This window comes from Anomaloglossus baeobatrachus, chromosome 6 (genome assembly GCF_048569485.1).
Source record: "Anomaloglossus baeobatrachus isolate aAnoBae1 chromosome 6, aAnoBae1.hap1, whole genome shotgun sequence".
Taxonomy (NCBI): domain Eukaryota; kingdom Metazoa; phylum Chordata; class Amphibia; order Anura; family Aromobatidae; genus Anomaloglossus; species Anomaloglossus baeobatrachus.
In genome coordinates this window covers 478355468-478383129 of record NC_134358.1, presented here as the reverse complement: position 1 = coordinate 478383129, position 27662 = coordinate 478355468, and the positions used below count along the sequence as shown (strand labels likewise).

The following is a 27662-nucleotide window of genomic DNA, read 5'->3' as shown; positions in this document are numbered from 1 at the left end:
CACACTCACACGTCTGGACCCCGAGAGCGTCATAGGCTATGTTGTGAGGCGAAATTTTAACCCCACGCGTTCCAATTTACCAATCAATGTTGCCCCTATCTACATAATGGGGAAAAAGTGAAATGAAAAGTGTATCCGCACCGTCGCATTTACAATCACGAAATTTTGCACAGACACCTTATGTGACCCAGGGAACGTCGTAGACTATGTTTTGACAGGAAAATGTAACCCCGCGCTTTCCAGTTACTCTCCAAAAATCATGGCTCCATTAAAGTAAATAGAGCTTGGAACTACAGGTTATTAGTAGGAGCTGTGATTAGTTGCTATAGGAACAAAAGACATTCATAGTAAAAGAAACTTATATGTGAGGTAATAAGATGTCGGTGGGGAGACGGATACAGAGAGACAAACCTGGAAAGAGACAAACCTGGAAAGAGACAAACCTGGAAAGAGACAGACCTGGAAAGAGACAGACCTGGAAAGAGACAGACCTGGAAAGAGACAGACCTGGAAAGAGACAGACCGACATGTAGACAGGGACAGAGACAGGCAGACAGGGAAAGAGGAGACAGCCAGAGAGACAGACAAAGATAGATGGGGAAAGACACAGACTTTGATAGAGACTGACGGGGAAAGAGACAGACAGAGACAGGCAGACAGGAAAAGACACAGACAGGGAAAGAGACAGACCGGGCACATTACTTGGCCAATTTAGTTAAATCTGTGTGGAATATCTGTGGTGTTGAAATATATGTTGTGAAATGCTTCTATTAGCTTAGTTTTTGCCTTTTAATAATTACATTTCTATCTATTTGTTTTGTAGCGTTTGTGTGCAGAATACATTTTTAATACATTCTATTTTGTTAACAGCAGTTATTAACCCGGGCGAAGACGGTATAATAATACATATATATATGTGTGTAAGTGTGTGTGTGTGTGTGTGTGTGTGTGTGTGTGTGTGTGTGTGTGTGTGTATATATATTATATAATTATATATATATATATATATATATATATATATATATATATATATATATATATCTATCTCTATTATAATATATATCTATCTATCTATATATATATATATATATATATATATATATATATATCTATCTCTATTATAATATATATCTATCTATCTATATATATATATATATATATATATATATATATATATATATATATCTCTATCTCTCTATTATAATATATATCTATCTATCTATCCCCACCCCCTCTGCTGCTGTACCTGGGACTCCAGATACCACTCAGAGGTAATTAGGAGTCCCCTGTACAGCAGGAAAGGATTTGGGGATTGTGTTCATCACTCATTCCTGCTCGCTCCCAGACCTGAGTCATTAAGTGTTGCTCCTGTTGCAGAGTGCAGGAGAGGATGCGGGAATTGAGCAGGTGAGACCCTACATCTTCTGCATTGTATTTTGAGCTCAGAAACACTTGGGCTGTAAAACCGCATCAGCAGAGTGATGTCGCAGCCCATATAACATTAGAGAGGGCCACGATTTTTAGGGAGAGATAAAATATTTTAAACAATTCCTTTCAATACAGTTTCTTATCACAATATATATCTCGACTACTGTCTAGTTATTAAACTGCTGGTTTTTTTTTGTTTTTTTTTTATCTAGCGTGTCAGAATGGAAGGAGATTCGTCATTCAATAAAGGTAAATCTATGTTGGCATATTTCCCACAAACTGCATATAATTTGGAGTAGATCCCTTAGATCTAATATGGATGCCGTATTTACTTTAAACATCCGTGTCAGAATGGCAAACTGTGAATGAGGTGTGCACCACAGGCAGGAATCAGGAATATACAGACATTCTGACATGGTATTTCAAAGCTAGTACACAAGCCTCACCAGGTCTAAGGCTATGTGCCCACGGGACTCTGTATCTGCGGATTTTTCTGCATCAAAATCCGCAGCTTTCCCCGGAATCTGCACCTTTTCATAGGTGCGGATTTGACGCGGATTTTGTTGCGGATTTTGCGTTTTTTTTTTATTAAATTCAATTGAATAGGCAAAATCCGCACGAAAATCCGCAACAATAATTGACATGCTGCAGATTTTTCTGCACGAAAATCCGCACGATTTCCGCTGCGGAAAAATCGCAGCGTGGGCACAGCATTTCCCAAATGCCATAGAAATGGCTGGGGAGTAGCTGTGCTGCAGATTTCTGGAAAATTCGCGGCTTTTCCGCAGCGTGGGCACATAGCCTAAGAGATCTAATTAATATTGTATACAGGTTATATCTGGTGACAGATCCGCTGTGAAGAGAGTAATCCATTTTTCTTTGTTCCCACATAGGGGAGGCAGTGTACGTCTCTCATATAGAAGATGCTGTGACGTTTTGGGGCCAGGTAGGGGAAGCGCAGACTGTAACGTTCAGCAGTATCATTTGTTTTTATTGTTTGTGTCTCATCCGCTGTCTGCCTCATTAGAGTGAATGGTTTCGTCTGAATCACATTGTTGGCGGATTTACATGGAAACCCTGACATAAGTGATCAGCGCAGTAAATAAGAACGTAATCCCAGCCTTATACGGAAAGCGACCAAAAAATGCTCTGTACCTCAAAATGCTACAAACTACCCTAACTCATGTCTGTCTTGTCACAGGAAATATCGGGGACTCTGAGATCTGCCGAGATCGTACATAGGTCGTTTTTATAGCGCCGGTAACGTGCGATCTTGGCAGATCGCATCTGCGATCTGGCGTGTCACATCGCTAACGAGATGGCTAGCGATGCCGCAGCGTGTAAAGCACCCTTAAGACTCTGATTTCTAATGTTTTGGTACCTTAGGGGCCCCGCAAATGTAACCTAGTCCCGCAATCTATTTCAGCCAAATTTGCTTTCCAAAATGCAAATATTGCTTCTTCCCTTCTGAGCCCTGCCTTTTGTCGAAACTATATGTGTAACAAACTGTGGGATCCATGTTTTGGTGTTACCTCTTGTGATCGTGAGAAATTTGGTGGTAAAGCAACACTTTGTTGTATTGAAAAAAAATTTCTGGACCTTTTTCAGTGTTTTAAATAGTTTTTGGCTTGTACAATAAAGATGTTAAATTTCACGGTGATCCCGTTCAATTTGCATACCATCTTTTTTTTTTCTTCCAACTTCACTGTTGTTTGATATGTGATGGTGATCCCGTTGGTTAGTGCCCTGCTTAAATTAATGTTATTACAAGTGTTACAATGCTTTCACGATCACAATTTGCTAAAACAGGCTGTGGTCCAACCAAGAGGGGAACCAACTAACAACCAGAGATCACTGGCTTGAAGCCTGGAGTGGAGCCATGATAACATTATCTCATGGGGTTAAGTTTCATTTATTCATATATCAGTGTGATAACTTCAGCATGATCCTAGACCAGAGGTCCCCCACCATTTTGACCTTGACAGCCGCATTCATCTCTGAGAGAGGGTCGCGAGCCACTTCTCACTCCCACTCCTTCACCGTAGTGACACCAGAGCCCCCATTACTGGTATAAAGCTTCTCCACAGAAGTCACACTGAGGCAGTATACCAAGATGTGAAGGTTCCTACACTTACCCCTATGCTGATTTGCTCCTTGGTTTAGGGCTACTCACAAGTCACCATTTGGAGACCTTCTTTTCATCGCTAGACCTGGAGGTAATGCACCAAGCTAGAAGACAGCCGCGAGCCACACATCATGTGCCCACGAGCCACGTTTCCCTCAAGCCACAGGTTGGGGGTCCCCTGTCCTAGACTATTACATTATGCATAGTTTTATCTGCACGGTCTTTGGTACCCGCTTTGCATCTGATTAATCCCTTAACGACCCATGACGTACTAGATACGTCATGGATCTTGTCCCGGTAAGCCCCGCCCCTGCCGCCGGCGGGCGGCGGCGAGACGCGCACATATCAGCTGTTATCAACAGCTGATATGTGTGCCTGCTAGCCGCGGGTGGAATCGCTTCCACCCGCGGCCATTAACCCCTTACATTTCGCTGCCAAAGTCTTGGCAGCGATATGTATATGGGCGCCGCCATGACAGTGACTTACCCCGCCCCCGCCGGAAGTCACGTGACATGATCACGTGACTTTCGGCGGTTGCCATGGTAGCACAGGGTCATGTGATGACGCCTGTGGCTAACATGAGTCACTTCCTCTCAATGCCGGAATACAGCCGGCATTGAAAGTGAAGCAGCAAATCTGCAGTTCTCAGCTCTGTAGCTGAGATCTGCAGATTGTGCAAAGCGATCGGATTGCTGATCGCAATAGCCCCCTAGGGGGACTAGTAAAATAAATAAAAAAGTAAAAAAAAAGGTTTTAAAAAATTAAAAAAACCTAAAAGTTCAAATCACCCCCCTTTCACCCCATTGAAAATTAAAGGGTTAAAAAAATAAAAAATACACACATATGGTATCGCCGCGTTCAGAAATGCCCGATCTATCAAAATATAAAATCAATGAATCTGAGCAGTAAACGGCGTAGCGGCAAAAAAATTCCAAACGCCAAAATTACGTTTTTTGGTCGCCGCAAATTTTGCGCAAAATGCAATAACAGGCGATCAAAACGTAGCATCTGCGCAAAAATGGTACCGTTAAGAACGTCAGGTCAAGACGCAAAAAATAAGCCATCACTGAGCCTCAGATCCTGAAAAATGAGAATGCTACGGGTTTTGGAAAATGGCGCAAAACGTGCGCCACGTTTTTCGGACAAGCTTGTGAATTTTTTTTAACCCCTTAGATACAAGTAAACCTATACATGTTTGGTGTCTATAAACTCGCACCGACCTGAGGCATCATACCCACACATCAGTTTTACCATATAGTGAACACGGTGAATAAAATATCCCAAAAACTATTGTACAATCCCACTTTTTTTGCAATTTTTCCGCACTTGGAATTTTTTTGCCGTTTTCCAGTACACTATATGGTAAAACTTATGGTTTCATTTAAAAGTACAACTCGTCCTGCAAAAAACAAGCCCTCATATGGCAAGATTGATGGAAAAATAAAAAAGTTACGCCTCTCGGAAGAAGGGGAGCAAAAAACAAAAACGCAAAAACGGAAAGTGCCCGGGGGCTGAAGGGGTTAAGGCTAGGTTCACACTTCTGTTGTTTTGCATCAGTCACAATCCGTCGCCTTGAGGAATTACGATATCCTGCAAAATATTTTGCAGGAATCCAGTGTTTCCCCATAGACTTCTATTAGTGACAGATTGCGACTGATGATGCTGCGTTGCATCCGCTGCGTCGCGGTCAGTCGTTTTTTAACTGACCGCCGGGCGGGAGCAACGCAGCCTGTAACGTTTTTTGAGCAGCGCAATCTGTAGGATTTTGCTGCGCATACTCTCTCTGGCTCCCTGCACACGTAACCAGGATACACATCGGGTAACCAAGCAATGCGCTTTGGTTAGTTACCCGATATTTACAGTGGTTACGTGTGCAGGGAGGGAGCGATCAGCGGTGTACGCTGGTATCCAAGATAAATATCGGGTAACCAAGCAAAAAGTGCTTTGCTTTTAGTTACCTGATATTTACCCTGTGCGTGTACATATACGTGTGCAAGGAGGCCGACACTTCCCCACTCGGCTCCGCCCCCTCCCGCAGTTCGCATGTGTACACAGACAGACAGACAGACAGACAGACACACTTGTTCCCAGCCCTGCAGTCCCCCCGCGGCACTGACGTCCTCAGCGCCACGGCCCCACTCGGCTCCACCCCCTCGTGCTCCGCCCCCTCATGCTCCGCCCCCCGCACACAATGGAGTCCGACTGATTTCTGTTCTTTGTCATCCGTTGTACAACGCATCAGTCACATGCGTCAAGCAACGCATGTGATTGATGCAAAACAACGGAAATGTGAACCTAGCCTAATTTATGTTGTATATTCCTTGGTGGACATCCTTAAAAGAAATCTGAAGGAAGAAAAGAGTTTTTCACTATTGATATGCACACCTAAATAAATAATTTTTTTTTTTTTTGACAAAAACATGTAAATCCCACAATAAAACAAAAATTAAAAACCGATACATCCGTGAATAAGTACCATAGAGACAAGGGGACAAATAATCAGTATTCAAAATATGTACTGTATTTTTCGGATTATAAGACACACCTTGTCCTCCCCAAAATTTGGGAGGAAAATGAGGGGTGCGTCTTAAAATCTGAATATAGCTTACCGGGGGGGGGGGGGGGCTGTCTGTGCGTGTGGGCGGGGCCGGGTGCCTGTGGCTGCGTGTGGGCGGGGCCGGGTGCCTGTGGCTGCGTGTGGGCGGGGCCGGGTGCCTGTGGCTACGTGTGGGCGGGGCCGGGCGCCTGTGGCTGCGTGCGGGCGGCCGGACGGGTGCTTGTCTGTGCCGGCTGCCTCTCTGTCCTAGAGGCTGGCTGCCTCTCTGGGCGGGCGGGCGGCCTGCTGGCTGCCACTCTGTGCGGGTGGGTGGCTGTGGGGACTGTAGTGGCTGTGCAGCAGGTGTCCCAGTGTGTCCGCGGGCCCAGTTTCAAATGATGACGCCGGGAGTCAGCGCGTGCGCAGATGGAACCCTTGGATGAGAGCTCCATCTGCGCATGCGCCGCTCCAGGCACCATCATTTGAACCGGGACCGCGGACAGACTGGGAGACTCACTGCACCGGCCTGCTCCAGCACTCACCCGCCGCCGCTGCCACTACTGACCCGCTGCGGCTGCCATCACTGACCGCCGCTGCCACCACAGACCTGCCGTGGATGCCAGCACAACCTCTGCCTCCTGTGACCCCGCTTCAGCACCACTGCTGCCCCCCTCCGGTAAGACAACACCGGAGTATAAGACTGACCCCATTTATATATATATTTTTTTACCTCTTTTTTTTTCTTTCTTTTTTTTATCTCTAAATTTGGGGTGCGTCTTATAATCCGGTGCGTCTTATGCAACAAAAAATAAAGTATATCTAGCAATCACATATAGGTAAATGTTACCAACTTACTTTACTTAGCCAACTTAGCCTCCGTTCACACACAGCGTTTTTACTGCGTTTTTTTTCTGCAGTAAAACTATAGAAAACCCTCATCGCTTGGAAGCAAATAACCTGTTTGTATGGGCGAAAAACCACGTCAAAATCGCTGGAAAGCCGCTGAAGGAGTTGGCATGCTGATTCTTCCAAAAACGTCAGCCTCCTTAGTTTTTGCTGCATTTTAGTTAGAGATCCGCCCTCTCCTGTTAGCTGCACATCTGCTGATCAGATCAGCAGACATGTGCAGGGAGTAATGCTGGCTTGCCCCGCTCAAGCACACATTAAAGGCACAGACCTGGCCAAGGATGTGTATATATGCAGCATCCTGCACCCTATGGTGTCAGGTGTTGCTAAGAAACAACAAAATCCCTGGCTCCTGGAGTTCAGCGCTGGCGACCGACAACAGATATTCAAACTGTCCACTTCCCAGCCCAGGCAACAGGTTAGCAACGGGTTTAGAGGGGTCGCTGCCCATTGGCTGGGATCTGCCCAATCCGGGAGCTGAAAGCCAATGGAGGGGAGTGGTCAAAGAATCAGTTTAAAATAACAGTTTTTAGTAAAAAGGAGGAGGAGTGGAGGATGGATGTATGTGTGGAGGCTCAGGTCCACTGCAAGGGCCTGAGGTGGTCTTAGTTGGCGCATAAGGAGTGGTTGCCAGGGAGTCGAGTAACAGGAACTCCAGGGACCAAGGCACGGCGGGGTACAGAGTCTTAGGCCAGGTGGAAGTTTCAGGCCCATCTGGCAAGTCTGCAGGTGACGAGGACTTTCGCGGTTCATTACCACCAGAGTGTCCGGGACGCAGTGGCAGAGGGAACCAGGGAGCGACACGAAGGTCTGGCCCCGCATTGGTTCACGCCACCTGTCATACGGGCCAGCAGCAGCAGGAGAGAATCGGGGAGAGACCCCAAAAAGCTTCACGCTACGGGGACCCCCAATTATGAAGTGCCAGAGACAGAGCCAACGGAACCACAGGACCAGCACTGGACAAAAAGAACCTGAGACCCCTGCAACCAGCACCAGGCTGCATCTTACCACCTGTGTGAGTAAAGAACCGGTTAACCTTCAGTCCCTGTGTGGTCTCCATTACTGCTGCATTTCTGCATCACGAACTAACATACTACTACAACCACCAACATCCTCCCCTGGGGCACCGCTCTACTTGTGGAGGGTGATAACATCCAGGCTGCCCTATACCATCAGCCCCAGTGGTGAGATATTGTGCAGCGGCGGCTTCTACACATTGCCGCATACCGCAAGTGGCGTCACGGATATGAAAAACTATCTATCCCGTGTAAATAGAACCCCTTTTACAAGTGGCCCCTGGGGTCACGGAATCGGGTACTGGCCACCACTGACGGACTCTGAGAACCGGACGTCCGGGTCCAATCAGCTCCCCTGCAGGCCCTGGGGTGCGGCAGCTTACTTTTGCGTCACGAACAACAGCCAAAAAGCACCACTGCAACCCATTGTCGCCAAACAACCATTGGAACTCGTAGCCTTAGATCACGTGAAGTTGACACCCAATAGAAGTGACTACACTTGCGCTCTTACCATGGTAGATCACTAGTCCAGATTCTTAGCAGTGGTTCCAGTAAGAGACTTGACCGCACAGACAGCAGCAAGAGTCTTTCAAGCCTACTTCTGTAGACCACATGGATACCCAGAGCAGGTACTAACCGATCAAGGTCCAGCATTCGCGTTCCAGCAGCACATCCTCGGGCTGCATACATACGTCCTTGATTGTGAAGGGGTTAAACATTCATCTTGTGCCTCAAAAAACAAGCCACCATAGAGCTCCGTCAGTGTAAAAATAAAAAAATAAAAAGGCTATAGTTCCCAGAATGAAGCGAAGCAAAAAAGTGTTTTTCTATAAAATATAAACATATTAAATTTATCTAAATCTGGTATCGCTGTAATTGTACTGATCCGAAGGATAAACTTGTTTTATCACTTTGCCCACACAGTGAACGGTGAAAGAAAAAGAAAAATCACAAAAAACACAGTTCCTGACTTGCGATTTCATTTTCATTCTGCCTCCCAAAAATCTGAATAGAAAGCGATCAAAAATATTATGTGCCTGAAAATGGCACCAATAAAAACGTCAACTCATCCCACAAAAAAACAAGCCCTCGCATGACTGTCAGCAGAAATCTAGAAAAATTATAGCTCTCAAAATATGGGGATGCAAAAACTTTTTTAACCCCTTCACCCCCGGCCACTAAATCACCCTATTGACCGGGCCATTTTTGCAATTCTGACCAGTGTCACTTTGACAGGTTATAACTCTGGAACGCTTCAACGGATCCTGGTGATTCCATGATTGTTTTTTCGTGACATATTGTACTTCATTTCAGTGGTAAATTTAGGCCGATATTTTTTGCGTTTATTTGTGAAAATTTCGGAAATTGTGCGAAAATTTCGCAATTTTCAAACTTTGAAAATTTATGCCTATAAATCTGAGAGCTATGTCACGCAAAATAGTTACGAAATAACATTTCCCACTGGTCTACTTTACATCAGCGCAATTTTCTAAACAAATTTTTTTTTCGTTAGGAAGTTAGAAGGGGTCAAAGTTCATGAGCAATTTCTCATTTTTCCAACAAAATGTACAAAACCATTATTTTTAGGGACCAGATCACATTTGACGTGACTTTGAGAGGCCGAGGTGACAGAAAATACCCAAAAGTGACCCCATTCTAAAAACTGCACCCCTCACACTGCTCAAAACCACATCCAAGAAGTTTATTAACCCTTCAGGTGTTTCACAGGAACCAAAGCAATGCGTAAGGAAAAAATGAAAATTTAACTTTTTAACACAAAAATGTTACTTTAGCCATAAAATTTTGCATTTTCATAAGGAAGAAAAGAGAAAATGCACCATACAATTTATTGTGCAATTTCTCCTGAGTACGCTGATACCCCATATGTGGTAAAAATCAATTGTTTGGGCGCACGGCAGAGCTCAGAAGGGAAGGAGCGCCATTTGAATATTTGAACGCAAAATTAGCTGCATTCATTAGCGGACGCCATGTCGGGTTTGAAGACCCCCTGAGGTGCTTAAACAATGGAGCTCCCCCACAAGTGACCCCATTTTGGAAACTAGACCCCTCCAATAATTTTTGCTAGATGTTTGGTGAGCACTTTGAACGCCTGGAGGCTTCACAGAAGTTTATAACATTGAGTCATGAAAAGAGAAAAACATTTTTTTACCACCAAACTTTTGCTTCAACTAGGTAGCTTTTTTATCACAAGGGTATAAGGGAAAAATGCACCATAAAATGTATGGTGCATTTTCTCCTGAGTACGCAGATACCTCATATGTGGTGGAAATCAAATGTTTGGGCATACGACAGGGCTCGGAAGGCAAGGAGCGCCATTTGAATTTTTGAACGCAAAATTAGCTGCACTCATTAGCGGATGCCATGTTTGGGTTTGAAGACTCCCTGAGGTGCCTAAACAATGGCTCTCCCCCACAAGTGACCCCATTTTGGAAACTAGAGCCCTCAAATAATTTTTCTAGATGTTTGGTGAGCACTTTGAACGCCTGGGGGCTTCACAGAAGTTTAGAACATTGAGCTGTGAAAAGAAAAAATTTTTTTTTTTTTTACCACCAAACTGTTGCTTCAACTGGGTAGCTTTTTTTTCACAAGGGTATAAGGAAAAAATGCACCATGAAATTTATCATGCATTTTTTCCTGAGTACGACGATACCTCATATGGGGTGGAAAGTAATTGTTTGGGTGCATGGCGGGGCTCAGAAGAGGAGTGCCATTTGACAGCAAAATTAGTTGGAATCATTAGCTGACGTAATGTTGCATTTGGAGACCCCCTATGGTGCCTAAACAATGGAGATCCCTCACAAGTGACCCCATTTTGGAAACTAGACCCCTCAAGGAATGTATCTAGATGTTTAGCGAGCCCCAAGGGGCTCCACAGAAGTTGATAATGTTGAGCCATTATTACAATTTTTTATTTATTTATTTTTTTTCTTTACCACAAAACTGTTACTTGACCGGGTAGCTTTTTTTTTCACAAGGGTATCAGGAAAAAATGCGCCATAAAACGTATTGTGCAATTTCTCCTGAGTACGCAGATACCCCATATGTGGTGGAAAGTAATTGTTTGGGCGTATGGCGGGGCTCAGAAGAGAAGGAGCGCCATTTGACAGGAAAATTGGTTGGAATCATTAGTGGACTCCATGTCACGTTTGGAGACCCCCTATGGTGCCTAAACAGTGGAGCTCCCCTACAAATTACCCCATTTTGGAACTAGTCCCCTCAAGGAATTTATCTAGATGTTTGGTTAGCCCCTTGTATCCCCAGGGGCTCCACAGAAGTTGATAACGTAGAACCGTGAAAATTATTTTTTTTTTTTTGTATCACAAAATGTTTGCTTCAATCAGGTAGTTTTTTTTTTTTTTTTTTTTTTTTTTTTTTTTTTTCTTTTTACAAGGGTATCCGGAAAAAATGCACCATAAAATGTATTGTGCAATTTCTCCTGAGTACGCAGATACCTCATATGTGGTGGAAATCAATTGTTTGGGCGCACGGCGGGGCTCAGAAAAAAAGGGGCGCCATTTGACTTTTCAAACGCAGACTCCGTGCAGTGATGTGCAGCACTGATCGACCGCTGCAGGACGCACGGACTGATGAGATACAAAAAGCGACCAGGGATATGGAAGAAAAAAAGTCATGCCAAAAATTGGCCGATCCATTATGTGCATCCCTGATCAGCGCTCAGCCGCTGCAGGATGCACACACGGATGAGCGGCAAAAAAACGACACAAGATACAGACAAAAAAAACAAAACAATCCCGCCGAAAATTGACCACGGATGCAGATATGTTATCTGCATCACTGATCAGCGCTCGGCGGGACGCACGGACGGATGCGGTGTAAAAACGGACAGGGGATACAGAAAAAAAAAATACAAAAAAAATTTATACTCACAGTACCCAGAAGATTTGCAGGAGGAATAGAAGGCAGCAAGTGAACAGCTTCTTACAGGAGCAGGAGCAGCAGGCAGGAAGTAGGACAGCTCATCAGAAAGACCCAGCGATGGAGGCAGATGAGATCGGGCCAGTGAAGACCTCGGACGACCCTGTGGAGGCAGGTAGGGGATGTCGGAGGGAGAGCAGAGGGGGAGGGGGAGACCGGAGAAGCAGAGGCAGAATAGAGATCGCGGCAGGGGGCAGATTGCAGCAGGGGGGCACATTGGCAGGGGCAGATCGCAGCAGGAGGCAGATCGCAGCAGGGAAGCACATTGGCAGGGGGCAGATCGTGACAGGGAAGCACATGGCAGGGGGCAGATCGCATCAGGAGGCAGATCGCAACAGGGAGGGGCACATCACGGGAGTGCGCAGGGGGCCATAACGGGAAGCGCGCAATACTTACGTGGAGCCGGAGCGGCGGTGACATCGGCGGCAGCGTGGTACTACAAGTACCAGCCAGTGCACGCTGCAGACATGTTGGGGAAGGGCTCCCCAGACCAGCACAGGCCTGGAGAGGGCGGCCACCTGCAGATCAGACCGCCCCACTGCACACTGATTGGAGCGATTGCGCGTCATAGCACGATCGCTCCAATCAGTGCTGCAGGGGCTGGGGGCGCCGTCTTTGAGCTCCAGCTATGATCTGCTGCAGCTGCTGTAGCACCTCATAGCCGGATCTCACAGTATCGCATTGATTTAGGCATTGTTTTAGCCGAAATCAATGCGAACGATGTGGTTGGCGGTTCAGATTTGAACAGCCAATCACATCGATCATCGATGGGAGCTGGCGATGCCACCCCCCCTGGGGTCAAGCAAAAGGTCCCCTGCTGTATGAAACAGCCGGGGACATCATTTGAAAGCCATTGCTATGGCCACGGCAATCAAATGAAGTTTAGGCAGTAAAGTTACGTCCCTGGTCGTTAAGTCACGTTAAAATAGGTCGTAACTTTACTGCCTGCGGTCGTGAAGGGGTTAATCAAACCAAAATTTTTTTTTTGTATGCGATAGTAACCAAACATAAAAAAACCTAGAAATCTGATATCACTGTCATCACACTGACCTAAGAAATAAATAAAACCAATTGTTGACCTGCTGTTGATAATTTTGTTCTGCCTCTCAAAGAACTCTAAGATTCAGCTCACACTTACCCTGGAAATATATATTGATAGATTCTATCAATTATTATTATATATAATCAATATATATCTGGAAATATAGGGAATTGTCACGTTACTGGTAACACAAAGGCTCTGGAAAAGCTCTGTGGCTGCCCTCCCATTAGAAATGCTGTGAATTCTGAGCTCTCAAATCCAAAAGCCCCCATACCTTCTGAGTCTCACTTTGTGCCTAACCACATGTAGTGTGCACGTTTGGCATTCCTGTAGTAGGGAAAGCCTGCTTAACCCCTTCACGACCTTTGACGGATCTATCCGTCATGGAGCGTGTGCCGTGAAGCCCCGCCCCCTGCCGCCGGCAGGATGCTGTGATCGGCGCACATATGAGCTGTTTTCAACAGCTGACATGTGCCTGCATGTTACGAGTGGAAACGCATTCCACCCGTAACATTAACCCCTTACATCTCGCTGCCAAAGTCTGGCAGCGAGATGTATATACACACGGTCACGATTTTTACTTACCGCCGACCCCACCGGAAGTCACGTGAGTGATCACGTGACTTTCGTTGTTTGCCATGGTAGCACAGGGTCATGTGATGACGCCTGCAGCTATGACGAGTCACTTCCGTTTTCACTCGGCCCGGAGGCCAGTGAAGCAGGAAGTGACCGTATCTGCTGTTTACACCTGTATAGCTGTGATCAGCAGATAGTGCAGAGCGATCGGATTGCTGATCGCCATAGTCCCCCAGGGGGGCTAGTAAAATAAAAAAAAAAAGTAAAAAAAAAAAGTTTTAAAAAATAAAAAAAAAACTAAAAGTTCAAATCACCCCCCTTTTCACCCCATTGAAAATTAAAGGGTTAAAAAAATAAATATACACATATTTGGTATCGCTGCGTTCAGAAATGTGCGATCTATCAAAATATAAAATCAATTCATCTGATTGGTAAACGGCGTAGTGGCAAAAAAATTCCAAACGCCAAAATTACGTTTTTTGGTTGCTGCAAGTTTTGCGCAAAATGCAATAACAGGCGATCAAAACGTAGCATCTGCGCAAAAATGGTACTATTAGAAACGTCAGCTCGAGACCCAAAAAATAAGCCGTCACTGAGCCATAGATCCCAAAAAATGAGAACGCTACTGGTTTCGGAAAATGGTGCAAAACGTGTGCCACTTTTATTGGACAAGCTTGTGAATTTTTTTTAACCCCTTAGATACAAGTAAACCTATACATGTTTTCGTGTCTACAAACTAGCACCGACCTCACATCACATAGATACATCAGTTTTACCATATATTGAACACCGTGAATAAAACATCCCAAAAACTATTGTGCCATCACACTTTTTTTGCAGTTTTTCCACACTTGGATTTTTTTTGCTACTTTCCAGTACACCATATGGTAAAACTTACGGTTTCATTTAAAAGTACAACTTGTCCCGCAAAAAACAAGCCCTCATATGGCAAGATTGACGGAAAAATAAAAAAGTTACGGCTCTCGGAAGAAGGGGAGCAAAAAACAAAAACTCAAAAACGGAAAGTGCCCGGGGGCTGAAGGGGTTAATATACAGGGTGCTTTCTCTAGAAGGACCAGATGGGCACAATGGACTGTGCAATAAAATGGCAAATTTTGCAATTTTCACTCAGGATCCATTGCTGCTTGTTTAGGAAATCTATCAAGGAGTCACTTCACCTGTAGATAAATTCCCACATGGGTGTAATTTCCAAAATGGGGCATTTGAGGGAAATTCTGCTCTTCTGGCTCGGTCTATAGACTGAAAGCTATTCGAAGTATGTCTGTGCTCCTAGAGTTAAGTATCGCTCCTTCCCGCCTGAGACTCGCCGTATAGCTAAGTGGTACTGTACAGCCACATGTAGGGTATTGTCACAGCAGAAACTGTGCGACAAATATTGGTGCAAATTTGATTCATTTCCTTTTATGAAAATGTAAGGCCAGAACAATTTTTTTTTTCTTCGGCGCTCCATTGGGAGACCCAGACGATTGGGTGTATAGCACTGCCTCCGGAGGCCACACAAAGCATTACACTAAAAAGTGTAAGGCCCCTCCCCTTCTGGCTATACACCCCCAGTGGGATCACTGGCTCACCAGTTTTCTGCTTTGTGCGAAGGAGGTCAGACATCCACGCATAGCTCCACTGTTTAGTCAGCAGCAGCTGCTGACTATGTCGGATGGAAGAAAAGAGGGCCCATACTAGGGCCCCCAGCATGCTCCCTTCTCACCCCACTTTATGTCGGCGGTGTTTGTTAAGGTTGAGGTACCCATTGCGGGTACGGAGGCTGGAGCCCACATGCTGCTTTCCTTCCCCATCCCCCTGAGGGGCACTGTGGAAGTGGGATCTTACCGGCCCCCAAGCCCTGAGGCCGGGCTCCATCCACAGACCCATGGAACCTGCTGGATACGGAGCTGGGTACCGTTCAGGGACACGGCCCTGCGACATTAAGGTACTCTGTGTCCCCGTATGTACAGGCCGCGCACACTCCAGACTTGCTGGGTGTGCTAGTGCGCCGGGGACAGTAGCGCTGCGCGCTGGGTTACAGTCACTACAGTTTTTCTGAGTGACTTTATGTGTTGGGGACTGCCGCGCCGGCCGCCCCTAGGCGGCGGCGCGGCTGCGACTTGTAGTGCGCCGGGGACTTAGCGCCGACCGTGCTTTTACGACGGCGTCGCTTACAAATTTAGTCCCCGGCTTCTGCGGCCTAGCTCCGCTTCGTTCCCGCCCCCACCCTGTCAATCAGGGCAAGGGAGAGACGCTGTACGATTTATCAGCGCCGAGGGCTGGAGCCTTATTTACATGCTCCAGCCCTCTCACTGAGCACAGGGGGACGCAGGTTTCCCGCTCTTTGTCTGCACACGCCCAGGGCCCGCCCCTCTCCACAGGACGCCGGCAGCCATTCCTACATGCAGTCTGGCTGGAGAACGGACACAGGCTCTGGGAGACCCAGACAAGGGATTTCTGGCGACCACACACCCGCGTTAAGCGGGCGGTAAGCAGCACATTAGTGCTGGCCCCACTAGTGCCACAGTGTTATATTTGTGTACTTTTTTCTCTGTACCATATATATATATATATATTTTGCACTGTAAGGTCGCCTCTTGGCTGTATACCCCAATTGCTCTGAGGAGACGACAACATGTCATCTGCAAAACGCAAGGGTGCCAAGACACAGGCTGTGAGCGTTGCTTGTGCCGCTTGTGGGGCTGATCTACCGGCAGGTTACAATGACCCCCATTGTGTGCAATGTTCGGTCCCTGTGCCACTTCGTCAGCCGGAGTCTATGGTGGTAGTGGCCCAGGCAGAGTCGCCGGTGAACCCTGTCCCGGTGACGGGGACAGAGTTTGCAGTTTTTGCTGACAGGATGTCTGTCACTATGACAAAAATCCTAGAGACCTTGCAGGCCAGACCAGTTACTCAGTCCATGGACACTGCTGCGGCGATGTTCCCCGGTCCCCCTCAGTTGGAGTTAATCCGTGCTTCAAGGGGGTCCCAGGCATCTCAGCCTGACGGCTCTGATTCAGATGACAGTCCCAGGCAGCCTAAGCGTGCTCGCTGGGAGAGACCCTCCACGTCATCACGCGGATCAGGGTCTCAGCGAGACGAGGCTCTGTATGAGGAGACAGAGGTGGGTGATCAGGAGTCTAATCCTGAAACCGCTCTCAATCTGGATACTCCTGATGGTGACGCCATGGTAAATGACCTTATAGGGGCCATCAATAGTCTATTGGAAATTTCTCCCCCTGCCCCTTCTGCAGAGGAGGCAGCTGCACAGCAGGAGAAGTTCCATTTCAGGTATCCCAAGCCTAAACTGAGTACTTTTCTGGACCACGCTGACTTCAGAGAATCAGTCCAGAAACACCATGCTTACCCAGATAAGCGTTTCTCCAAACGTCTTAAGGATACACGTTATCCCTTTCCCCCTGACGTGATCAAACGCTGGACCCAGTGTCCAAAGGTGGACCCCCCAATCTCCAGGCTTGCGGCTAGATCCATAGTTGCAGTGGAAGATGGGGCTTCACTTAAAGATGCCAATGACAGACAGATGGACCTTTGGTTAAAGTCTGTCTATGAAGCTATCGGCGCGTCGTTTGCTCCAGCATTCGCGGCCGTGTGGGCACTCCAAGCTATTTCAGCTGGCCTGGCACAGGTGGACTCTATCATATGTCCAGCAGTGCCGCGAGTAGCGTCCCTAACCTCGCAAATGTCTGCGTTTGCGACTTACGCTATTAACGCTGTCCTGGACTCTACAAGCCATACCTCAATTGCGTCTGCCAACTCTGTTGTCTTGCGCAGAGCCTTGTGGTTAAAGGAATGGAAAGCGGATTCTGCTTCCAAAAAATGTTTAACCAGCTTGCCACTATCTGTAGATAGACTGTTTGGTGAACAATTGGCTGAAATCATTAAGCAATCCAAGGGTAAGGACTCCTCCTTACCCCAGCCCAGATCAAGCAAACCTCAACAGAGGAAGTGGCAGTCGAGGTTTCGGTCCTTTCGAGGCTCCGGCAAGACCCAATTCTCCTCGTCCAAAGGGACTCAGAAGGAGCAAAGGAGCTCAGATTCCTGGCGGGCTCATTCACGCCCCAAGAAAGCAACCGGAGGACCCGCTTCCAAGGCGGCTGCCTCATGACTTTCGGCCTCATCCCTCCGCATCCTCGGTCGGTGGCAGGCTCTCCCGCTTTTGCGACATTTGGCTGCCACAGGTCAAAGACCGGTGGGTAGCAGACATTTTGTCTCACGGGTACAGGATAGAATTCAGTTCTCGTCCTCCGCCTCGGTTCTTCAGAACCTCCCCACATCCCGACCGAGCAGATGCCCTTCTGCAAGCGGTGTGCTCACTAAAAGCAGAAGGAGTGGTGATCCCTGTTCCTCTGCAGGAACAAGGGCAAGGTTTTTACTCCAATCTCTTTGTGGTTCCAAAAAAGGACGGCTCGTTTCGTCCTGTTCTGGACCTAAAGCTGCTCAACAAGCATGTGAACGCCAGGCGGTTCCGGATGGAATCCCTCCGCTCCGTCATTGCCTCAATGTCTCAAGGAGATTTCCTTGCATCAATAGACATCAAGGATGCTTATCTCCACGTGCCGATTGCTACAGAGCGCCAACGTTTTCTACGTTTCGTGATAGGAGACGACCATCTCCAGTTCGTAGCTCTGCCATTTGGTCTGGCGACAGCCCCACGGGTTTTCACCAAGGTCATGGCGGCAGTGGTAGCAGTCTTGCATTCTCAGGGACACTCGGTGATCCCTTACTTAGACGATCTACTTGTCAGAGCACCCTCTCAAGAGGCATGCCAACACAGCCTGAATGTTGCGCTGGAGACTCTCCAGACTTTCGGGTGGATCATCAACTTTTCAAAGTCCAACCTGGCACCGACTCAATCACTAACGTATCTTGGCATGGAGTTTCATACCCTCTCAGCGATAGTGAAGCTTCCGCTGGACAAGCAGCGGTCACTACAGACAGGGGTGCAGTCTCTCCTTCAGGGTCAGTCGTACCCCTTAAGGCGCCTCATGCACTTCCTAGGGAAGATGGTGGCAGCAATGGAGGCAGTCCCGTTCGCGCAGTTTCATCTGCGCCCACTTCAATGGGACATTCTCCGCCAATGGGACGGGAAGACAACTTCCCTAGACAGGAAAGTCTCCCTTTCTCAGACGGCCAAGGACTCTCTGCAATGGTGGCTTCTTCCCACCTCATTATCACAGGGAAGATCATTCCTGCCCCCATCCTGGGCAGTGGTCACGACAGACGCGAGTCTGTCAGGGTGGGGAGCAGTTTTTCTCCACCACAGGGCTCAAGGGACGTGGACTCAGCAGGAGTCCACACTTCAGATCAATGTTCTGGAAATCAGGGCAGTGTATCTTGCCCTATTAGCCTTCCAGCAGTGGCTGGAAGGAAAGCAGATCCGAATTCAGTCGGACAACTCCACAGCGGTGGCATACATCAACCACCAAGGAGGGACACGCAGTCCGCAAGCCTTCCAGGAAGTCAGGCGGATTCTGATGTGGATGGAGGAAAGAGCATCCACCATATCAGCAGTTCACATCCCGGGCGTAGAAAACTGGGAAGCAGACTTCCTCAGTCGCCAGGGCATGGACGCAGGGGAATGGTCCCTTCACCCGGACGTGTTTCAGGAAATCTGCCGCCGCTGGGGGGTGCCAGACGTCGACCTAATGGCGTCTCGGCACAACAACAAGGTCCCGACCTTCATAGCGCGGTCTCGCGATCAAAGAGCTCTGGCGGCAGACGCCTTAGTGCAAGATTGGTCGCAGTTCCGGCTCCCTTATGTGTTTCCACCTCTGGCACTCTTGCCCAGAGTGTTACGCAAGATCAGATCCGATTGCGGCCTCGTCATACTCGTCGCCCCAGACTGGCCGAGGAGGTCGTGGTACCCGGATCTGTGGCATCTCACGGTCGGCCAACCGTGGGCACTACCAGACCGTCCAGACTTACTGTCCCAAGGGCCGTTTTTCCATCGGAATTCTGCGGCCCTGAACCTGACTGTGTGGCCATTGAGTCCTGGCTCCTAGCGTCTTCAGGATTACCCCAAGGGGTCGTGGCCACCATGAGACAGGCTAGGAAGTCCACTTCTGCTAAGATCTACCACAGAACGTGGAAGATTTTCTTATCCTGGTGCTCTGCACAAGGAGTATCCCCCTGGCCATTCGCGTTACCTGTCTTTCTTTCCTTCCTGCAATCTGGGTTGGAAAAGGGCTTGTCGCTCGGCTCCCTTAAAGGGCAAGTCTCTGCACTATCCGTGTTTTTTCAGAAGCGTCTAGCGCGACTTTCTCAGGTGCGCACGTTCCTGCAGGGGGTGTGTCATATCGTACCTCCGTACAGGCGGCCGTTAGATCCGTGGGATCTAAACAAGGTCCTTGTTGCTCTCCAGAAGCCGCCTTTCGAGCCCCTGAGGGATGTGTCACTTTCTCGACTCTCACAGAAAGTGGCCTTTCTGGTAGCGGTCACGTCTCTTCGGAGAGTGTCTGAACTAGCAGCGCTGTCATGCAAAGCTCCTTTCCTGGTGTTCCACCAGGACAAGGTAGTGCTGCGCCCCATTCAGGAGTTTCTCCCTAAGGTGGTATCCTCTTTTCACCTTAATCAGGATATCTCCTTGCCTTCCTTTTATACGCATGCAGTTCATCGGTATGAAAAGGATCTACATTTGTTGGATCTGGTGAGAGCACTCAGAATCTACATTTCCCGCACGGCGCCCCTGCGCCGCTCGGATGCACTCTTTGTCCTTGTCGCTGGTAAGCGCAAAGGGTCGCAGGCTTCCAAGGCCACCCTGGCTCGATGGATCAAAGAACCAATTCTTGAAGCCTACCGTTCTGCTGGGCTTCCGGTTCCATCAGGGCTGAAGGCCCATTCTACCAGAGCCGTGGGTGCGTCCTGGGCATTACGACACCAGGCTACGGCTCAACAGGTGTGCCAGGCAGCTACCTGGTCGAGTCTGCACACTTTCACCAAACATTATCAGGTGCATACCTATGCTTCGGCGGACGCCAGCCTAGGTAGAAGAGTCCTGCAGGCGGCAGTTGCCTCCCCGTAGGGGAGGGCTGTCTTGCAGCTCTAACATGAGGTATTTCTTTACCCACCCAGGGACAGCTTTTGGACGTCCCAATCGTCTGGGTCTCCCAATGGAGCGCCGAAGAAGAAGGGAATTTTGTTACCGTAAATTCCTTGTCTTCTAGCTCCTATTGGGAGACCCAGCACCCGCCCTGTTGTCCTTCGGGATTTTTGGTTGTTTTTCGGGTACACATGTTGTTCATGTTGAACGGTTTTCAGTTCTCCGACGTTACTTCGGAGTGAATTTGTTTAAACCAGTTATTGGCTTTCCTCCTTCTTGCTTTTGCACTAAAACTGGTGAGCCAGTGATCCCACTGGGGGTGTATAGCCAGAAGGGGAGGGGCCTTACACTTTTTAGTGTAATGCTTTGTGTGGCCTCCGGAGGCAGTGCTATACACCCAATCGTCTGGGTCTCCCAATAGGAGCTAGAAGAAAAGGAATTTACGGTAAGTAACAAAATTCCCTTCTTTTGTTTAAAAATGTAATTATTATTTTTTTCTCTGCCCAATGGCATATTATTCTGTGACCCATCTTGCGTGTCAGTATGATCACTGTACCCCTAGGTGAATTCTTTGAGAGGTGTACTTTGTACAATGGGGGTCACACATGGGGGTTCTGCTGTTCTGGCACCTCAGGGGCTCTGCCAATGTGACATGGCTCCCCAAAATATTACAGCAAATTTTGCACTATGAGGCTATGTCCGCACGTTGCTTTTTACCTGCTTTTTACCTGCTTTTTTGCTGCTTTTTCAACTGCAGCGTTTAATGCCAAAATGGTTGTGTTCTGCTTTTCAAGCAAAGTCTATGGGAATTTGGGTTTCTTGTCCGCACTTTGCAGTTCAAACTGCAGCCTTTTTGTTGCAGAACTTTGGTCAAAAACTCAGCTTTGCAGTGCAAAACCCAAATGGCAAAAACAACTGACATGTCAATTGTTTTTGCCATTTGGGTTTTGCACTGCAAAACTGAGTTTTTGACCAAAGTTCTGCAACAAAAAGGCTGCAGTTTGAACTGCATAGTGGGCACAAGAAACCCAAATTCCTATAGACTTTGTTTAAAAAGCAGAACACATCCATTTTGGCATTAAACGCTGCAGTTGAAAAAGCAGCAAAAAAGCAGGTAAAAAGCAACGTGCGGACATAGCCTAAAATAGGCTTCTTCCCTTCTGAGCTTTCCACTGTGCTTGAAAAGTAGTTCCTGATTAGGGTATTGGTGCAGTCAGGAGAAGTTGCATAACAAAATGTGAGGTACATTTTTTCCTGTTAGCCCTTATAAAAGCTAAATACTTTGGGCTAAAGTCACATCTTAGTGGTAAAAATGTAATTATTCATTCTTCACCACTTGATGGTATACATTTGTTTGAGGCGGAAGTGGTGTCAACATGCTCACTGTACCCCTAGATAACAATTGAAGAGGGGGAACTCTCTGCCAATGTGACACGGCACCCCCAAACAATTTCAGCAAAGCCTGAACTCCAGTATGACGTTCCTTCCCTTCTGAGCTTTGCACTGTGCCTGAAAAGTAGTTTTGGACCACATATGGGGTATTGACGAACTCAGGAGGAATAATGTAAAAAATTGTATTATTAATTTTTTCCCCATTACCGTTTTGAAAATTAAAAACTTTGGGCCCAAAGAAACATTTTATTGGAAAAAATGGGAATTTTTAAATTTAGTCAGGCCAAAGTTATACAATTCAGTAAATTGCCTATGGGTTACAAATGAAAATGCTTACTACCCACCTACATTAATTCTGTACTTTCAAAAATGGGGTCACTTGTGGGGGTTTCTGTTGTTTTAGGGACTTGTCATATGTAACATGGTGTCTACAATCTATTCCAGCCAAATTGTCACAATAAAATTCAAATAGTGCTCCTTCCCTTCCGAGCCATGCTGTGTGCCTATTTATTAGTTTTCCACTACATATGGGGTATCCTTGTACTCTGGAGAAATTGCACAGCAAATTGTACATCCTTTTTTTTTTTTTTTCCTCCTTGTGAAATCAGAATAAAAAAAATTGAGGCTAAAGCAACATTTGTGAGAAAAATTTCTTTTCTCAAATAAATGGCTCAACGTTATGAAATTCTGTGATGAAACAGTGGGTTTAAGGTGCTCACCATACCTCTATACTAATTCCTTGAGGTGAGGTGTGTAGCTCTCATTCAGCAAGATCAGATCTCATACTTTGCAGTGATGAGGGACAATAATTCCAAAACTCTGTGTCTACAAATTGAGGTTCTGATCTGGCATAAATCCTAGGTCATATGAAAAGTCTTGTTAACCCCTTAACGACCGCAGGCAGTAATATTACGTCTTAGCGGTCATAGTGTTACTACTCTCGGTCTGCCGCCGGCAGCATGCAGCGATCGGCGCACATCTCGGCTGATTTTTACAGCTGAGATGTGTGCCTGCCAGGCACTAGCAGAATCGTTATATGCTCGTGCCGATTTTAATCCCTTAAATGGCGCTGTAAATATGTTACAGTGCCATTATAACGGCATCGGCGGTAAAAATTTACTCACCGGCCAATACAGGAAGTCACATGATCACATCACGTGACTTCCGGTGGTTGTCATGGTAGCACAGGGTCATGTGATGACTCCTGTAGCTCACATTATTTACTTTCAGTTTCACCTGGCCCAGAGCTGGGTGAGGCAGAAAATGAGCATATTTGCTGTTTACAGCTGTGTAGCTGTCATCAGCAGATATGGCAGAGCGATCAGATTACTGATCCATATAGCCCCCTAGCGGACTAGTAAAATAAAAAAAAAGTTTTTTTAGAAAAATAAAAAAAACCTAAAAGTTCAAATCACCCCCTTTTGCCCCATTGAAAATTAAAGGGTTAAAAAAAAAAAATATACGCTGTTGGTATTGCCGCATTCAGAAATGCCCGATCTATCAAAATATAAAATCCATTAATCTGATTGGTAAATGGCGTAGCGGCAAAAAAAAACGCCAAAATTACGTTTTTTGGTCACCAGAAAGTTTGCGCTGAATGCAGTAACAGGCGATCAAAACGTAGCATCTGCGCAAAAATAGTACCGTTAAAACAGCAGCTTAAGACACAAAAAATAAGCAATCACGGAGTCATAGATCCCGAAAAATGAGAACGCTTTGTTTCACGGAAAATGGCGCAAATCGTGCGCCAATTTTTTCGGATAAACTTCTGTTGTTTTTTTAACCCCTTAAACGTAAACCTGTACATGTTTGGTGTCTACGAACTCGCACCGACCTCAGGCATCACCCAACACATCAGTTTTACCATATAGTGAACACTGTGAATAAAATATCTCAAACACTATAGTGCTATCGCAATTTTTTATTGAAATTTTTCCACATTTGTAATTTTTTTGCCGTTTTCCAGTACCCTATATGGTAAAACTCATGGTTTGATTTAAAAGTACAGCTCGTTCTGCAAAAAAAAACGAGCCCTCACATGACCAGATTGACTGAAAAATAAAAAAGTTGCGCCTCTCGGAAGAATGGCAAAAAAAAAAAAACGGAAAGCGAAAAAGCGGCCGGTCATGAAGGGGTTAAAGGACTACTTTTGACTTTTAGGATTTCTACTTCCAATAGGTGGTGCCAGACTTCGTCTCCTTCCTCCCTGGAGAGACAATTTAAATGCTTCCAAAATAGTAATTTGTGAGGGATTTAGACTGTTAAGGCACATCAGAGACTCTGGAAATGTGACATGGCGTTTGCTTCTCCATTCCAGTCAATTATGCGCTCAAAATGTCAAATGGCGCTCTTTCCTTTCCGAGCCCTTCTGTGCACCCAAACAGTAGTTTTCCACCACATACGGTATCCCTGTACTCTGGAGAAATTGCACAACAACTTGTATGGTGCATTTTCTCCTATTTCTCTGAAATGTAAAATTTGTAGCTAAACTATTATCTTTTTAAATTTTAATTTTTTTGCCTTCCACATTGCTTTAATTCTTGTGAAGCTCGTAAAGGGATAATAAACTTCTTGGATGCGGTTTTGAGTACCTTGAGGGGTGCAGTTTTTAGAATGGTGTCACTTTTGGGTATTTTCTCTCACCTCGGCCTCTCAAAGTCACTTCAAATGTGATGTGGTCCCTAAAAAAATTGGGTTTGTAAATTTTGTTGGAAAAATGAGAAATTGCTGATAAACTTTTAACCCTTCTAACTTCCTGCGCGAAAATATAGTTTTCAAAAATTGTGCTGATGTAACGTAGACAAGTGGGAAATTTTATTTTATTAACTATTTCTTCAGCGCTCTATTGGGAGACCCAGACGATTGGGGTATAGCTACTGCCTCCGGAGGCCACACAAAGCACTACACTAAAAAGTGCAAGGCCCCTCCCCTTCTGGCTATACCCCCCCGTGGTATCACGGGTTCTCCAGTTTTCAAGCTTTGTGCGAAGGAGGTCAGACATCCATGCATAGCTCCACAGATTTTAGTCAGCAGTAGCTGCTGACTATTTCGGATGGAAGAAAAGAGGGCCCATATAGGGCCCCCAGCATGCTCCCTTCTCACCCGTTGATGGTGTTGTAAGGTTGAGGTACCTATTGCTGGTACGGAGGCTGGAGCCCACATGCTGCTTTCCTTCCACATCCCCCTGGGGGGCTCTGAGGAAGTGGGATCCTGCCGGCCTCAAAGCTCTGACGCCGGGCTCCATCCACAGACCCATTTGAACCTGCTGGATACGGAGCTGGAGTACCGTTCAGGGACATGGCCCTGCACCATTACAGGTACTCTGTGTCCCCGTACACACAGGCACAGCACACTCCAGACTTGCTGGGTGTGCTAGTGCGCCGGGGACAGTAAAGGGTTACAGTCACTGCAGCTTTGCTGAGTGACTTTGTGTATTGGGAACTACCGCTCCGGGAGCGGCGGCGCGGCTGGGACTTGTAGTTCGCCGGGGACTGGGCGCCGACCGCGCTTTTACGGCGGCGGCGCTTATAAATCCAGTCCCCGGCTTCTGCGGCCTAGTGCCGCTTCGTTCCCGCCCCCTCCCTGTCACTCAGGGAAGGGGACAGACGCTGAGCAATCAGCAGCGCCGAGGGCTGGAGCCTTATTTACATGCTCCAGCCCTCTCACTGCACACTGTCGGACGCCGGATTCCCGCTCTGACTTGGGGCACGCCCACGGCCCGCCCCTCCTCACACGAGCTGGGGAAGACGCCGGCAGCCATTACTGCAGTCCGAGCTCGGACTTTCGGCAACCAGGCAGGACGGTGGCGACCATACACCCGCTTATAGGCGGGCGGTAAGCGGCACACATAGTGCTGACCCCAATATATACTGCAGTGTGTACATGTGTATTTTAACTGCATAGGTCGCTATATGCCCGCTTGGAGAGCGACACATCAGCAGCAGGAAAGCAGGTGTGCTAAGGCACAGGCTTTCTAGGCTGCTTGTATTGCACGTACTGAAGTGTTCATTTGTGTTTATGCTTGTATGCTATACACTGCACTGTACAGTCGCTAGTCTTAGCTATATTCTCCTGGAATGGCTAGACTACAGCAGCAGAAAACCAAGGGTGCTGGGGCACAGGTTTTTTTCTATGCTGCTTGTATTGCATGGGCTGCAGTGTGCATTTGTACTTGTGCTTGTATGCTATGCATCGCACTGTATGGTCACTCTTCTGGGCTATATTCCCCTAGATGACTAGTCTACAGCAGCAGAAGAGCAGAGGTGCCAGGGCACAGGCTTCTATGCTGCTTGTCTTGCTTGTGCTGCAGTGTTCATTTGTACTTTATGCTTGTATGCTATACATTGCACTGTACGGTCACCAATCTTGGCTATATACTTCTAGATGGCTAGTCGGCAGCGGCAAAAAAGCAACACAGATTTTCAGTGCTGTTTTTACTACATGGGATGCTGTTCATGACACCGTCCCATTGTGTGCATGCTCCCCTGTAGCACTTCGTCTGCCGGGGTCTCTAGCACTTCGTCTGCCGGGGTCTCTACTAGTCGTGGCCAAAGAAACCACCTGTCATCCCTGTCCAAGGACAGGGACGGAGTTGCAGTTTCGACAGATATATTGTCATAAGATAGAGACTTGCAGTCCAGACAGGCCATGGGCAGGTTGAAATCTGTCTAGGAGGCTATCGGCGTGTCGGTTGCTCCGGCATTCACAGCCGTATAGGCAACCTAACCTTTTCAGCTGTTCTTGCGCAGCTGGCCTTGAGCACATGTACATCTGTACCGCAGAGGCGTCCGTAACTCCGCAATGTCTGCACTGCGACTTACCCTATTAATGCTGTCCTAAAAGTACAGTCGAGGTTTCGGTCCTTCCCAAGCTCGGGCAGGTCCCAATTGTCCTCGTGCAAAAGGGCTACAAAACCTCAGACGGGCTCAGATTCCGGCCGGGCTCAATCACGCCCAAGGAAGGCAGCCGGAGGAACCGCTACCAAGGCGGTCTCCTCATGACTCTCAGCTCTCTCTCTCTCTCTCCGCATCCGCGGTTGATGGCAGACTCCCCCGCCTTTGGCGACATTTAGCTGCCGCAGGTCACAGACCGGTGGGTGACGGACATTGTGCTCACGTGCACAGGACAGTGTTCTGTTCTCGTCCTCCGACTCCATTCTTCAGAACGGCCCCACCTCCCCACCGAGCAGATGCCCTGCTGCAGGCGGTGGACGCTCTAAGAGCAGAAGGAGTGGTGATCCCTGTCCCCCCTCAGGAACGAGGGCGAGGGTTTGTACTCCAATCTCTTTGTGGCTCCAAAAAAGGACGGCTCCTTCCGTCCTGTTCTGGACCTAAAACTGCTCAATAAGCATGCGAACGCCAGGCGGTTCCGGATGGAATCCCTCCGATCCGTCATTACCTCAATGTCTCGAGGAGACTTCCTTGCCTCAACAGACATCAAAGATGCCTATCTCCACGTGCCAATTGCTACGGAGCACCAACGTTTTCTACGTTTTGTGATAGGAGACGACCATCTTCAGTTCGTAGCTCTGCCATTCGGTCTGGCGACAGCCCCACGGGTGTTCACCAAGGTCATGGCAGCAGTGGTAGCAGTCTTGCACTCTCAGGGACACCCGGTGATCC

At 47.4% G+C, this 27662-nt stretch overlaps 1 protein-coding gene across 1 annotated transcript in view; it reads left to right on the top strand.

Moving 5' to 3' along the window:
• STK31 (serine/threonine kinase 31) overlaps positions 1 to 27662 on the top strand; it is a 267725-nt gene that overhangs the window by 5729 nt on the left and 234334 nt on the right. Inside the window, exons 2-3 of the mRNA XM_075315356.1 lie at positions 1641 to 1677; positions 2322 to 2374. Of these exons, the coding sequence (XP_075171471.1) occupies positions 1650 to 1677; positions 2322 to 2374 (81 nt within the window). The 5' untranslated portion in view covers positions 1641 to 1649. The remainder of the gene's footprint in view (positions 1 to 1640; positions 1678 to 2321; positions 2375 to 27662) is intronic.